The 15389-nt window shown below is 37.1% G+C and overlaps 1 protein-coding gene across 5 annotated transcripts in view; it reads right to left on the bottom strand.

Moving 5' to 3' along the window:
- NPAS3 (neuronal PAS domain protein 3) overlaps positions 1–15389 on the bottom strand; it is a 629276-nt gene that overhangs the window by 5948 nt on the left and 607939 nt on the right. For all 5 annotated transcript variants that reach the window (XM_030000462.1, XM_030000432.1, XM_030000440.1 and 2 more), the window contains 2 exons: positions 4350–4497; positions 1085–1200 (listed from right to left, as the gene is read on the bottom strand). In XM_030000462.1, the coding sequence (XP_029856322.1) occupies positions 1085–1200; positions 4350–4497 (264 nt within the window). The remainder of the gene's footprint in view (positions 1–1084; positions 1201–4349; positions 4498–15389) is intronic.

Here is a 15389-nt window from a genome sequence, read left to right on the forward strand (position 1 = left end):
GCAAACTGTTCTCCACATGTGTGTTATTTGGCTATTTAGGAACAAGACAGCATAAAGGAAGCACTGGGAATGGATGAAGAGATTTGCAGCAATGGTGGGCAACAAGCCTGTATGTGTGCCTAGTGTTGACTTAAACCATCAAACCAAGCTGTCAAAGGAGAACCAATAAAGTCAAAAGATGAAAGAGAACAGCCATATCATATAATGTAACATTAAGGCCTGATCCTCCCCTTGCTTTTGCTTGATTTATGTCACTGCGATCCATTTTCTCAAGTTTTTTTTTGGTTGTTATCATAGACACGAGAGAAAAATCAGATATATGTATCACATACTATAGCAGAGTAACATGCTTAGTTTTTGGGCCACAGGAAACCATGCTCCTTTCAAAGCCAGATGATCTGTACCTGTGCCTAGGTAACCACTTTTAAAACTAATGGCAAATGTGTGAACCATCTGTGCATTGGACCATCTGCAGGACTAATTTACACACTGAGTTTGACAAGTACATTTAGCTTTTAAAAAACAGCTGAAGTTCCAGACTTAAAGAGCTTAGAAACAAGTGCTTGAACCCATACTTTCTAATAAAATATAATTCTTTTAACCCAAGAAAACCCTCAAATTTTGCAATCTTCACTGCCCCCTAGCGAGACTCTTCAAAAATGTATTTACACAGGAAAAAGGGTCGTAAAGATTGACAGTAGAGATTTATCTTCAGAACGTATACCTACTCTGGAAAGACAAGAACTAGAATTATATTCAACAGTTACAACCCCAGGTCCTCTACACAAGGCACAACACCTGTTCATGAAGCTTAGCTGGGAAACCAAATATTCAGTTCAGTGCAATGTAGGCAAGGATGCATGCACAGAGTGAAGAAAAATACTGAGGAAATGGAGATACTGTGGAACTGCTGAGGTCATTAAAAGATTTTGCTAGTGTTTTTCAATTTAATTTTACAGGAAATTTTTGTTTGTTTGTTTTGTTGTAATGGAACAATCCTTGAGAAGCAAAAGCAACTGGAAAGCCAACCATGTGGCTGTCATATGAACCTTTTGTGGGTGTAAAGGCACACCATGTGTGTTACCTGAGTTGTCCTTTGAGTCCGATTCAGAGTCAGAGGTCTCTGAGGATTCTGAGGTTTTCTCTGGCAGATGAGGAAGTTGTGCAATATCCATTGGAGTGTCCTTGTATTCTGGGTTACTGAAGAGGAGACAGCAAATATAAACACAATTGGATGATTTGCAGTTTCATGTTTTTTTCCCTCTTTTCATATCAAAGTTCAGGAACAAAGAACATAAATAGGAAGAATAGCAGAGCAAACACAGAAACGTACATTTTTGGCTCCTCAGAGCTTCCCAGCAGGGATTTTATGAAGGTTTATTTTAATACTGCTGTCAAATACTTATATTGACCAGGTACTAAAACTTGTTTGATTCTAGTGAAGTTTTAGAGCTATCAAAGCATTCTTACTGAACTGGGACACCAGGGCTTGTGTGAAATCTAACAGTAAAGCTACACTGTGTAATCATCCAACAACAAAATATCTCAATTTCGATCCCATTACTGTGCCTGGAAGGACAGAGAGGGTGTTTTAACTTTTCCAATCTGTTTCTTTCCCACCGGCAATGTCTATTAGAGTTATCTCTGTAACAATGTTCTCAATCAACCTTGCCAGAGCCCTTTCAATACCTGTTTCTCTCAACATTCTTGTTTTCCACACTTTAATCAAGCAGACCATACATAAAGTTAGTAAGAAGGTGCTCAGTTAGGGGTACAGATAATGACCACTGCTCAAAAGAATTTGGCCAAAAAATAGAGAAAAAGGGTTATATATTTTTTAAACACTGCACACATGCATCCACATCACCAAGAAACCAAAAGCAACCACTCTAACTATATGACAGATGCACATGTGCATGTTAAGATGCATATGTTAGGGATAAAGAACTGTCAACACACCCATTATAATCATATCTTCATCTGCTCATGTGGTGCTCACCTGTGACTTGTTAGCAATGAACATGACTGCAATGTAAAAAAGCTACACTACCAGAGAAAGTGAAAAAAAAAAACCCAAACCCCAACCCTATGCTTTTTCTCCACTTGTACCTTTTAAAATGTGTTCCTTTCCCAAATCCATGCAAAGGCAGGGGAACAGACACAGCTAGACATACGTGGCATAGGAATGTTGAAAACAAACAAAGTCTTTAAACATTTTTGAATAGGTGAGCATTTCTATGCAGTTCAAATTCCAGCACGGTGATAGAGCAGAAAATCCGCAGTCCTGCGTAGAACAATATGAGGCAGCACTGGGGGTGACTGACACACTATCACAATGACAGTGTGCCCATATTCAGCCTATTACACTGTACTGTGAAAATTCAGAGTTCACACAGTTCACATTGAAATGCCATTCTTACGATTATCATTTTTATGGTTTTGTCCTGACAAAGTGACTTTATTCTGTTGCATCCCAGGGCAGTCCCCAAATTTGCCCCCTCCAAGCACGAGATGTCCGAGGGCTTTCACACTGTGAATAACAAGTTGCTAGAACAAGAACAGCATTAATCCTCCCTGTCACTATAATTAGTCTATCCTTTTAGAGACAGCTGAATCATACTTTCTAATGCATGGAAATGTATACAGACCAGTACTCCTGCTAAGAGTAGACCTAATTATGCCTTGATCTGTCATTAAAATATTATTTAGATATTTGGATCTTTCATGGATTCCAGTAGTAGGAGAAATCTAAATTAAAAATACAAATTCAGTGGAGAAGTTAATCTTTCTCTAATAGACCAGTGAGGGGAATGCAGCAGAAAAATCAAGTTCTGGGAGGAGACTTGGAGAAGACCACACTGCTTTTCCTTTTTTGTTAGGTATTTTCTGTTGGTAGAGAAAATAATTTTGTGAGACGTTTGTGGGCTAGGTTCACCTGTTGTCTGGAAAGCAGCAAAGGGGACAGTGGCAACTGTTCATAATTCCTATGGACCACTTTTCCAGCTAGAATACGAGCACATTTCTGGTCATTTTGAAGCCCTGTTAGGACTGAGGCAGTGAAGCTGTACTTCCAGTTCAGAATTGGCAGGCTTAAGCTGACCACTTGAAATGCTGCATTCTGCCTCACTCTTGCAAAAAGAGACAAAAAAGCAGCAGGATAAGGATATATTCAGAAATGCCCGTGCTCAATCACAGCAGGACAGAAACATGCAAACCCCAACGAACACTCCACTGCTGGGGAAGGTTTCCCACAGTATCCCTCAATGCTCTCCTGCCAGGGGTTGCTTCCTCCTCTTCCCCAAAAGGGGAATCAAAAGTATTTCAACATGTGAATTCAGGCAGGCACAGACTCTTCAGGGCTTTCTGGACTTGGCATAGTAAGTCACAATCTAACCCCTAGATATCACTTTGAACTCTCATGGCATCAAAGGAATGTAACAAACCATGACAAGCAACTTAAAAGGAGAACAGGCCAGAAAACGACAATTGCATTTCACGACAATCTCAAGGTTTCAAATTTTATTTGTCTGTTTGTTCTGCTCTGGAGTGAAACAGAAAATCCCCCAATCTTACTGAACATTTTCACAAAACAGAATGTGTTGAAAGGTATTTTCAGATGAGAAAGGTCAGGTTTATATTTCACTGTCTCTCAGTGACTGTTGGTTTTCCCTTGAGCTCAGAAACCAGTCCTTTAAAAATACCTGGGCTTTGGTAAAACACAATTTCTCAGGGAGGAGTCTTTCATTCAAGATATTACTACTATTTCTGTTTAAAATAGTTTAAAATGGTTTTAATTGACACTTTTATTTTTAAATCCTATTTTGCATTTTTCAGTGTGAATACCAATGGTTACAGGAGCAACATATTAGTTCTAGGCTTTTCCTCTGAGAAAATTCCTCTCTCTGGAGTGAACTGGCAAATACCTTTCAGAAAGACCTTTTTGTAGCACTCCAGAAGTTTGCTTCCATGCATTTTCAATAACCAAATAAACCAGTGCCCAGCACTTCACACCAGATTTTATAACACAACTAGTGAAAGTTGGTGTGGATCATTTTTAACTTTGAGCTCAGGTTGAGTAGATTTCAGGGCAGTGGAGGCATGCAGTAAGGTGGTGGAAGGTTTATCTGAAGACTAAGGCAGCGTAATAATTCAAGAATATTCCAGTGTACTGAGACATGACAGATGTCTGAATAAATATAACCAAATGGCACTGTTTCTGAGGTGGATCATCTGAAAAGTTCTTCTCCTTCACTTTCTCCAGTAGGTAACTTTTTTCCCTAAAACTCTCACCAACAGAGACAAGCAACAGAGACAGCAGTTCAAGTGAGAGAAGTGACTGGAAGACCTACCTAAGAAGGTAATTGACCCAGATGATATTCTTCTCACTCGCATTCTTGGCATTGACAGCTATGGTTGCACTAGACTGTATCCAGATATAACCTCCATTCTTCTGCATCCAGCGGTAATACTTTGTTACACATTGACCCTTATTCAGCACTGGCAAAAAAATACAAACAAAACAGAAGCAAGATATAGTGCATGTTAGAACTGTGGTAAAATGATCTTCATTGTACAACATGCCACAAGTATAAGCAGAAGATCCTTGGCTTCCTTTAGGTTTAATGCAGCACGCCAGTGAGATGACAAACAGGATCTGAAGTTCAGTATAACTAGCTGCATGTTTTAGAAGTTTTCAAAGTATAATTTTAATCTGTTTTTGGAAACTCTAGTGGAAGAAGAAAAGTAAAAAGAACTACAAATCTCTTTGGTTCACAGAATACTTATTGCTGTGTGGACATTTTCAATGCACTCAATGTCAAACTGCAAAAAAAGAAAAGGAAAAAAAGAGGCAAATTTATATGTGATTTATTCATAGCTCCTAGGTAGACCTCTTTGAGATTCTGGATATTTGAAAGGTTTGGGAAGATACTCTACCCCTGCTGCTTTGATCATTTCTCCTTATTGCAGGCGATATCAACCATTGAACTTACACATCTGTTTCTTTGATCTTGTCAAACAGAATTTACAGTTCTCAGATGAACCAAATCTCCACTGGTCAGTGGGGGGAAAGTCTTGGGAGAATTTACTTTCTACCAGAGCAAAGTAAATCCACCAACAGTCTGTGAAAGAGGCCTAAGGGAGGCACAGAATGGCTTGGTTAGAGCCAAAGAGTGACAGCTCTCTCCGCTGTTTGAAATACGCTAGGAAACAGAGAAACAAGTAAAAGCAATCAGTAATGTGAAACGGTGCTATTAAATGCTCACAGCAAGAAGGCTTAAAAATACAGATGTTTAAAGTATTACTTCAGCCAAAATATTGCAAAGTTGAAATGGATTTGGTTTGTATCTGATGCTTCAGTGACAGGAGAAGGGGATGAAATGCAAATCTTTCAGTGGAAGGGAGCAGCATGGTTTTAAAGAAAACCTAAACTATACAAAATCTGGGTACTATTGTTACTGGAGCACTTACTCTCCTCTGCATTCTGCACTAATCCATTAAGCTTTGTGCACTAGAGGGCAGTGTGCATTCATATACACCTTCTGCTTTTGTCATGTCCTTGTCTCCGTCTGCTAAAATGAAAAACCTCTAACTGCTGTAATAAATTTGGCTAAATTAGCTGCTAAATGGTTATCTCAAGTAATATGTATTTGCATTAATCATCTTGCTCTAAACCAGAACAAGCCAGAGTCCTAAAGACGTAGTAAATTCATATTGTCCATTTAATTACGGCTAATAAGTGCTTCATATACAATAGTTTCATGAAGTACATTTTCATTTTTTTTTTGTAGAGGGAAAAGAAAAAAGTCACTTTGGAAAAGAATAAGTATTTAAGGCAGTTAAAGTTCCTACCATAAATGTGACAAATGACACTTTGGAGCTTTCAAGTTAACCAAATGTCTATATCCCTAATTATACATATGAATGTATCTATAGCTAAATCCGTGTACAACAGGTATCTACAGAAAAAGATATTTACAAAGGCAGCGATACAAACACAGATGCTTTCTTACCTTGGAGGGATCCCCCAATCCCCACTCCAATTTTTCAACTACTGAATAAAAAAATGCATGTAAAAAAGTGCAATGTAAAGTGAATGTAAAGTGCAAGTTAGGTTCAGCTGTAATATGAACAAATATTTGTGATCCGGGTCCTGTTGTTTTTCAGCAACCTCTAGTTAATTAGGTGTGTTTCTAGCAGAGATCCATAAGTTTTCCTACATTTTTACTTTTGTATTCCAAGCTCTAAATATTCTGCTATGATAATTCATTGGCTTCAAAACCTCAGTACACAGCAGAATAAAGATAAAATATAAACAACTGACTAGCCAGCATTTCTGTCAAGCCAATGTTGTATGCCACTTTAGAAAACATTCTCACATAAATTAGCTCAACTTTATCAGTTATGAAGAATAAGGGAAGAAAAGTACTGTTGTAAGTTTTGATTACAGTAGACTTTTCCATTTCAGTAAAATTGGATATTCAAAATACTCTGCTTACAGCTGACAGTAAAACTGATATGTCTGGAAGTCTGGAGTGATATCACCTCCTTTCTGGAAACCTGAACACCCACAGGTGTGTGCAGAAACTAGTAAAATCTATCTGCACTTGTATCTACTAATTATACTGTTGTATTCTCTATAACAGTTTTTATCTGAGGAGTTTACCATGCTATACAAATACCAAAGGATGAATCCTCACAGTTGCCCACATGCACATTTGAAAGTCAAGGTACCAGGTGAGTCACTAGCCAGTGACTGAAGAGCACACGGCAATTCTGCATAGTGATAGCTATCAGGACCCAGATCCTCCAGCTCTTTCAGTCCATTTCATCCTAGGTAAGTCCTTCCTCCTTCAGTACCTTTTATATTGATTGTTGCACCACTGGAAAAGTCTATGTCATGAGCTATACAGAGCATACATTTCAGAACTATGGAAAAAAGGGGGAAATTAAAACCTTATAAGTTATTTCTGAAGGAAAAGGTGATTGCTTTTTCAAGAAAGAGAATTCAGAGCATCAGAGTTGCATATAAACCATCTACAGTCAGAGTTCAGGCTCCCAAATTACTATACATCCACAGAATATCTGAAATACTGTCTTGAAAATGAGCTTTCCATAAAGTTAATCTACCTGCAAATTCCCACTCTCTGTTTGGCCACCTCAGACATATTACCACATACACAGGATTTTCCTTCCTGCATCTGTCTAAAGCACATTGCATATGAGATATTCGTGGACCACGCTCTGAAGGAAGTCCCACGATTCAATATAAAAATTCTCTCTGTAAAGAGATTCTCTGGCAGGCCAGCTGTGCTGTGCTGCTAAATCTGGTTCTTACATCCTTTGAGAGTGCACCAGGCACCCCCAAGCCAGTTCTGAAAGCTCATACTATAGCTTGGGAAGAAATTTCTCAATGTGATGAAAGAGAAAGAATGAAAAAAAAATTGAAATGTTTCCTAATTCACAGTATTTTTAAACTGTTGGCATTGCCAAGCTGAAACTTAGAAATTAGATGAGAATTTTGAGAAAACAAGCAACTAGAAGGACATGTCAGGAAGGGAAATCTATCTGGTTTACTGATAACCTAGTGTTACTGAGTAAAGCCCAGTTTCATTTTGAGGATCTTCAATTTGCAGGTACAGGGAGTCCATTAATAAAGTTACTGATTTGGAGAAGAAATGAAAGTAAAGAATTAGTCTACCCTAAGCTCTGCTTGTGAAGTTGTGTTTTGTTACTAGCAGCAGACCATGCATTTCAGCTTAGCATAAACTTCTGAAAAAGTAATGCCATGTGGGCTACATCCTGTACTTATTCAGACTGTACTTAAGACAAATCCCTTACTGAGAATCAGGGTTCAGCTCTGTATTTTTGTACACTGAGAAATGTAAAGAGTTTTAAATTTCTATTTGTATTACACATGGAGTACCCAGTCTGGCAGACAATGCAGTGTAGGGGAAGGTGAGACTTGTGACCACATCGGTGGGATGGCTCGTGTGACTGAAGTTACACGGGATTATGCAGGATTGGGTTATATAATTATATATATACACATATATATCTAAACCCTTTAATCAAAGGGAATAACTGAGGGTTAATGTTTTAAAACTAGTGACCTTTATGTTAGCTGCACAGATACATTCCCTAAAATGGTGGATGCTAAACTCGACTAAAATTTGCTGAAACTAGTTACTCGATTTGAATTCAGTGGTTAGCATGCAAGAAATGCACAGTATGTCATGCTAAGAACTAAAAAAAACCCCCTCACTTATTTCTCAAAGTATGAATATATTGCTATGTACACAGTTCCCAACAGAGGGATTTCAGTTTTCCTTGGTAGCTTTGCGCACAGCAATATTCTTGTAGCAGTGGAGTGAAGGAGGGGGGAGAAGAAGAAACAGTCAGTGTTCTTTGCAGGAACCTATTTCTGTTAGAAAATCAAAATAAATCAGTACAAGTTTGTCTTCAGAAATATGGTTACAAAAAGAAAAAGAACATAGTTTCTTCCTGTAAGGCTGTTCTGAGAAATCAAAGCCAAAGCTTCTAAATAGTGAGTTGTGTTTTAAAAGAAGGAAGTAGCTTAATTCAGTTTGAAGAGGAGATGAAGAAATTGTGTATCAAAAGCAGTCTTTTAGCAAAGTCTCTTACAAAAGGACATTTTACTCATGTGCATATGCATTTAAAAGCTACACTATATTGCGTATTCAGGTAAGTATTGAGTAAATAGGAAATGATGAGATCATCTTACATATTCACACAGCTTCACAAAGAGGCTCTTTATAACTGGTGAAAATATTGAGGTTACATCTGCTGTGCTATTCACCCTTCTCCTTGAAATACCTTTATCAATGACTGGATGGTATTGATACTGAATTCCCCTTGTGATAAACTTATAAGAATATTTTTAATTTACTGCATGAGGATGAAAATGTCATACTTAATACCATAGTCAGATACTTAGCTGCAGCCACAAGTACTCTTTCTACATTCACAAAACTGGCAGACGAAACATGAAAAGGAATACTGACTCTTTAATCTCCACTTCTCCACCTAAGGCCCAAGGCAAGCTGACAGGGTAACTTCGTTCTGGAAACAGAGGGGTTTTTTATTTTTTTAATTCTGGATTACTTTTTCTTCTGCTTTTGAAAACTGTGGGCTATAGGGGAATGAACCTGGCATAGACTTAAAACAAGAACAAGTTTCTTTATCTGAAAAGTTACAGTCCTTGATGCTTACAGGAAGGTCATTTTCAAAACCCACAGGAAAAACAGCATCACAGCCAGAAAGAGTGCATTAAGTGCCTTATTTGCTTGTAACAGAGACAGTTTTTCATTTATAACAGCTCCGAGGATCAAGTGAGCCTTTGATGTTGTAAGGACTTTTCTATAGATTTTGCAATTAGTGAGTTAGATATTTTAAATAGCAGGTATCCACAAACTGGATTTTAGCAATGAAAAAGCGTACTGAGCAATATTTAGCAATGTTAAATGACGTTTGTTACTTAAACAGAATTACGAGCTAGATGATAGGAGACTTGTAGACATTCAGTGAGCAAATGTGTGCCATCTATGTAATTCTCCACAAACACTTCAATTTCGGATCTACTACATGGGCTAGGGTGAGGAGGAGGGGATGTAAGCCAGGACAGTGTGCAAATGCGTTCCCCACCCACCAGGCCAAAAGTGTGGCCTCCACAGCAGATTGCTTGAGGAAAAATGCCACCTTCCCATCACAAAAGTCCCCACGGGTCACATTGCTCTACCTCCCCTCACTGCAGACAGTTGCTTACCACCCCTGTGTGACTTACTGTATCTCAACAGAGTTCTCTTAAGAAACATAGAAAGATGATAACTGTTTAGAAGAATACTGGTTCTCTGAGGCTTTAGGAAGCTGCATTTTACTCACACCATGTAACAGGAGAAAGCCTTGAGTGCTGGACAGAGAACATCTTTTTTAGGTTTGGGTAGAATGCAGCGTATTGTGTCAATAACACTGAATGAGACTTGGCTGCTATCGTGATAGGAATATTAGACAGTAATAATTGCTGGCTTCTAAACATAAATTAATCTATTCCAAAGTCACGCAGGAAGTAGCAGGTCAGATTCATGAAAGAAAACTGTACCTCACTGGTATCCAAATTCCCACCCAACTTCTTCATTCACCTGGGATAACTCTTTTAAGCATATACAGTCACTCTAAAAATGCTAAGTGTGGCAATTGATTCATTGCTTACTTCTGCAATATGGAATACTGTTTAATCTTCCCGTGTAGGGATGTTACATACATAAATACCTGGCAAATTAGGCAAAAATAAGGATCAACAACCTTGCAGAAAAAAATTAAACAGCTTTAATAGGCATTTAGAAAAATTGGAAAGCTTAAGAATCTTTAAAAACGAAGCAATATTTTTCCTGCCTCACTTTGCAGACAAGCAAATGATAAAAGTGGTCTGAGTCAAACTGTTAAAAAAATGTGGATTCATATTAGGATTGAAGGTTGTAGCTCAAGGTCATCACTTGCCAAATACAGTGAGAAAAGTCTTGCATGCTACATGTCAAGCTAGGGAAGAAAAGTAACTCTAAATAGTAAAAATAGTTTGGAAAAACATTAATGGATTTTGTAACCTACCCTAATCCCAGGAGAGTGGTACTACAGCCCTCTGAAAATTCCTAGCCTCTGCTAGAGATTCTGCCTTCATTTGATTCCAAATTATCTCAGATAAGGACCAGGAAGATGTTTTGTTTAACATCAACCCTATGTTATCAGTTTACATGATGTCAGTTCACAGCAGCAGTACAAATTTATTAAAACCCAGCAAAACCAGAAAAAAAAGTATTTCCCAGCACTAAGCACAAATCATCATCTCCTACTTGAACAACAGAGACACTTTTCTTCCCCTCCACCCCTTTCATGGTGGTTATAACATACCATTTGTCCATGGTTCATCATTTAAAATTACAATTTTATAATTATGCTTAACAATAACTATTAATGAGAACATATAATGCTAGGTAGGATGTTTATTTTAAAACTTTATGTAAGTATTGATCAAATGTAATGACAGAAATATAATATATAATTCAATGTATCACTAGATGCACTCTTCCATGGAAGCTTACAGCATGCATATCAGAAAACTTCTCTGTTGTTTCTATAGATAAAAATGATGTAAATAAACTAACTAAATAAGTTTATTTAATGATAAACTGGATTGAAAAATGAACAGTAGATTTGTCTACCTAGGATTCTCTAGGTTTTCTTCTCTCTTTCTTAACTTTTCTTTTCCCTCATGATTTGTCTGTCTCCCCATGACTTTTAAAACTTCAATCCTGCCATAAAATGATTTTCTTCTGCTAATATTGAAATGGTCATTTAGAAACCCAAGCCTGCTTTGAACACCAACTTCAGACAGAACTTCCATTATCATTAATGAACTCTCTCTGTTCAAACTGGAGGGGAAAATGAAATCCCAGATCCAAATTTTGCCCTCAGCTACTAAAACGCAACATCAGAGGAGAAATTTGGCCCTGCTTGCTCAAGAAACTTAAATCTGTCCTCCATCTCTCCACTAATATTAATGTCCATCATATGACAACCTATGTAAGATTAATGACTTTAGAACATAACCCTTTCCATGCCAAATGTATCAGCAGACTACACACAACTAGATCTCCTATTAATAGGAAAAGAGATAGAAGTTTCACAGAAGCAGATTGGCAGCAATATTAATTTTATTTTTGAATTTCATAGGTTAAAGATGGTCTGCGTCAAGGGACAGTATCCCTTTAAACATGCTTTAATTTCTGGGATAAGAGTCCCTGTTTGGGTACTTGGACTGAGTGAAATGAGTAGTTTCCTCAGCCTAATCTCTAGAGGAAAGGGATCCACAGCACAGTGGCATGGTGGCATGGCACAACTGAATGTTCAAATACCCTTCTAACCACCACAAAGATTCATCACCACCTCACATTTGGCAGTAAACTACATCAGACATTTTTAAAGGAAATTGTCCCTTTATACCAAATGACTTGTAAAAGAAAAGAAAAGGAAACAAAACAAAACTTTCAACTTTTCTCCACAAGCCTTAAAAAAATAGCTTAGCACTAACAAAAAAAAATTCCTTGTAAAATAAAAATAAAAGAACTTCTGAATAAGTAAGCATCTTATGATCTCAGAACGAATACTTAGCAATCTGTGGACACTGGGTAAAAAGTCTTCAGATGTTTGGCAGGGCATTCCCAAAAGCCCACTCACTTTATAAGTTATCAGACACCAAAACCAACATTGATCGACCACTGGCCACATCACTCATGGGTGGCAAAGCCACAAGTGATTTATGCGGGTTCTTTCAAATGAGTGCTAATAAATCCTATTGCTACACCGTCACATATCTGATATATGCTACACATTTTACTAATACTGTTTTCATGTCCTTCCGGCTTTGTCTCCGTCAGAGACACAAGGTCAACTGTCCAGACCTTTGAAAAGTAAAAAGAAGAGAAAAAACCCAGTAGCACTAATGTGTTTCTAAACCTCTGGAAAGGTCTGCAACAATTTCTTCATACCTTCACATAGTGACATTTTAGGATGGAATATTTCACAGCCTAGTAAACTACAAACAAAATCCTTAATCTGTCCTTGGATTTTCAATGAAGCAACATTGTTTCTGACTTACTTAGACTACAAGGTGATGAACACTTTTGGTCTCAGTAATTTTGGAGGGAACCTCAGCAATGAAAGTGAAAAGATATGTGGCTCAAATACTTTCCCCCTTCATTTTTAAAATAGCATATATTTACTTTATGTAACAAAAGTCACCACAGAAATAGTTTAGTGGACAGAATGAAGGTGAAGCTGCTGGAGGTGCACAGTAAAACCTTTTATTCCCATGGCTTTGCAATTTATCATGTGCTTCTGCAATCTATCACAAGAATAATATCAAAGTATACATTCATCTTTGGGGTTGGAAATTTTGAGCACAAAGAGACTTTAAAAAAAAAAAAAAAGAAAATTATTAAGGGAGTAACTGGGAAACCAGAAGTTCCCAGCAGAAGTCAGAGCTCAACCTTTACTCTATAGCCCCTTAATGCAGTAGCTGTACTTACACAGCTGGTACTACATGCATTTTTAATGTAAAAATAGAAGAAGAGTTTAGGTGTAAATTTCAACTGACTGTGAGCTGAGGAAGACTTACAATGGAGAGCCTACAAACTGAAATGGGAATGTACTAATCATTACTGCATTAGATTTAATTTGAGGATGAAATAGCATCAGGAATTAAGTTAAAGAGTTATTGATACAAACTATCTGAGGCATCTTGCAAAATAACTGTATATTGCTAAGCTACAGAAGGCAAAACTCTGCAATTAGGATCAGCAGCTAATGGTTTAAATAGCTTAAAGGTTTAGCTTTGTAGAGTTTTCTGGTTTGTTTACTATCCAAAAGATCTGATGCTTATGGTAAACTCTTATATACTTTACATACAGAAAACATTTGTCCGATATCACACGATATGCACCTGGAAAACTTAGCCACAAAATATCAGGAAGATTAGAAATTTATCGAGATTTAAAATGATATCTGAATATTTATATGGATAATTAGAATACCAAATATTACAATAGTAACAACCATCCTCCACAAACAGAAATGCAAGCAGTGGTATAAATCTCATCTTTCAAGGAACGAACCAATCATGAGTTAATAGTGTATTATGTAGAAAACAAGGGTGCAAGGTGTACATAACTGCATATTGCAGAGTGTTTTCCCCCTTCTTCTAAAGTAACTGGCTTTAGTCAGAAAGCAGACAAAGAAATTAACCTAGACAGACCAGCATCTCTCATAATCCAAAGAAGCATTTGCAGGCGCAAACACAAGAGGATTTCAGAGCATGGCTAAAAGACACCAAACATACACACTCTTGCTTAGGTGCACATAATTTAAGATTCATTAGGACAGAAAAACAAACACTAGGCATGGCCTAAACCCAAAGTCCGTGCTCCTTTTTTCCTTGTATGAATCAAACCAATGTTTTCTTTATATGCTTCTGTTTCTTTTAGTTTCTTATCTCCTGTTCCCTCATCTTGCTCTATCACCACTATCTCCAGTCAAAAAGACATAAGGATGCCAGTCTCCAATGCAGAAATCTTTGCTGACCCGTAGTATGGACAGAGAGGAAGATTGTGCAGGTGGTCAGACCAACACTTCTGCAATACTTTGAAAACAAGATACACTAGACTTTCATCAGGATGCCAGGCGGGCTTGGTTTAAGAATTAGCTGAACACCAGACATTCTATCAGCCTAATTTAGAATCAATCTTGCTTTTTAGTGATGATAATAAACTTGTACAAACATGAGATTCATTTGTATATTTTAGCATTTTATTTCAGTCCCAGAATGCAAAACCTGACATTGGAATCAGTTTGATTTTTTTGGTGATTGAAGATATTAAGTACTACAAGAGCATTGAAATTTCGATCTGATTAGGATAAAAATTCCTCAGGATCAAAACACTTCTTTTTTTTCCCCTACAGTTTTACTAATTGTGTGCTACTTGACATTGCAGAGTTATTCCACAGCATGATAGCAAAATATGTGAAGTGTATTTTACTGTTAGAAATTATCAACTCATTCTATTTGTTTTTCATGTGTTTGAGGTTATTAAGAGAATAAAAAATTATAACTGATATGCATAAGTTAAAAGAGTTAGTTCAACTACAGCTGGTAGGCTAAACCACTAAGCAATATTTTGTACAGTAAAAGAATTTTTCTACTGAACATACATAAAAGAAATCATGAATATATAACTGATTTAAAAGCAGACTGAGGGGGTAATATCCCTTGAAAAATAGGGGAGCCATGAAAAAGGTGAATGTGGAATAGTTTATTTTCAGAAAGACTGGATTATTCTAACCACTGGAAACCAGATAAAGTAGATCAGAGGGAGTGCTACCAAACATACTCATCAGAGACCTTTGCTTTATGGGAAATGAACTGCCCTGGCTCACTGTTCCTGAGGAATTGTATTTCTTATAGTTGTAAATCAAATCCTGAAGAAACAGGATGATATTTTCTAAGCAATAGCTGAGGACAACAAGTATCTTTTTTGTCAGTGTCAGGTTTCTGAATTTAGACCTCAATTAGGATTCCAAAATGAAAAAGCACATATTATATACCAATATATACTTGTGACAGTGTTCTTACAAGCAATATATTAATTTTCAAATGGTGGCACGTTGTCCTATATTTGTCCAAAAGTATATTCATGGTTGCCTTCAGAGGTCCTGACTTTCATCCTTCCTTGCTGCTTTCTTAATGACCTTCATTGAAGAGTAACATCAAGTACTTGATTTTCAATGAAGGTCATTAATTTTTTTCAATTAAATGGAAGAGG

The sequence above is a fragment of the Aquila chrysaetos genome, chromosome 2 (assembly GCF_900496995.4).
Source record: "Aquila chrysaetos chrysaetos chromosome 2, bAquChr1.4, whole genome shotgun sequence".
NCBI lineage: Eukaryota > Metazoa > Chordata > Aves > Accipitriformes > Accipitridae > Aquila > Aquila chrysaetos.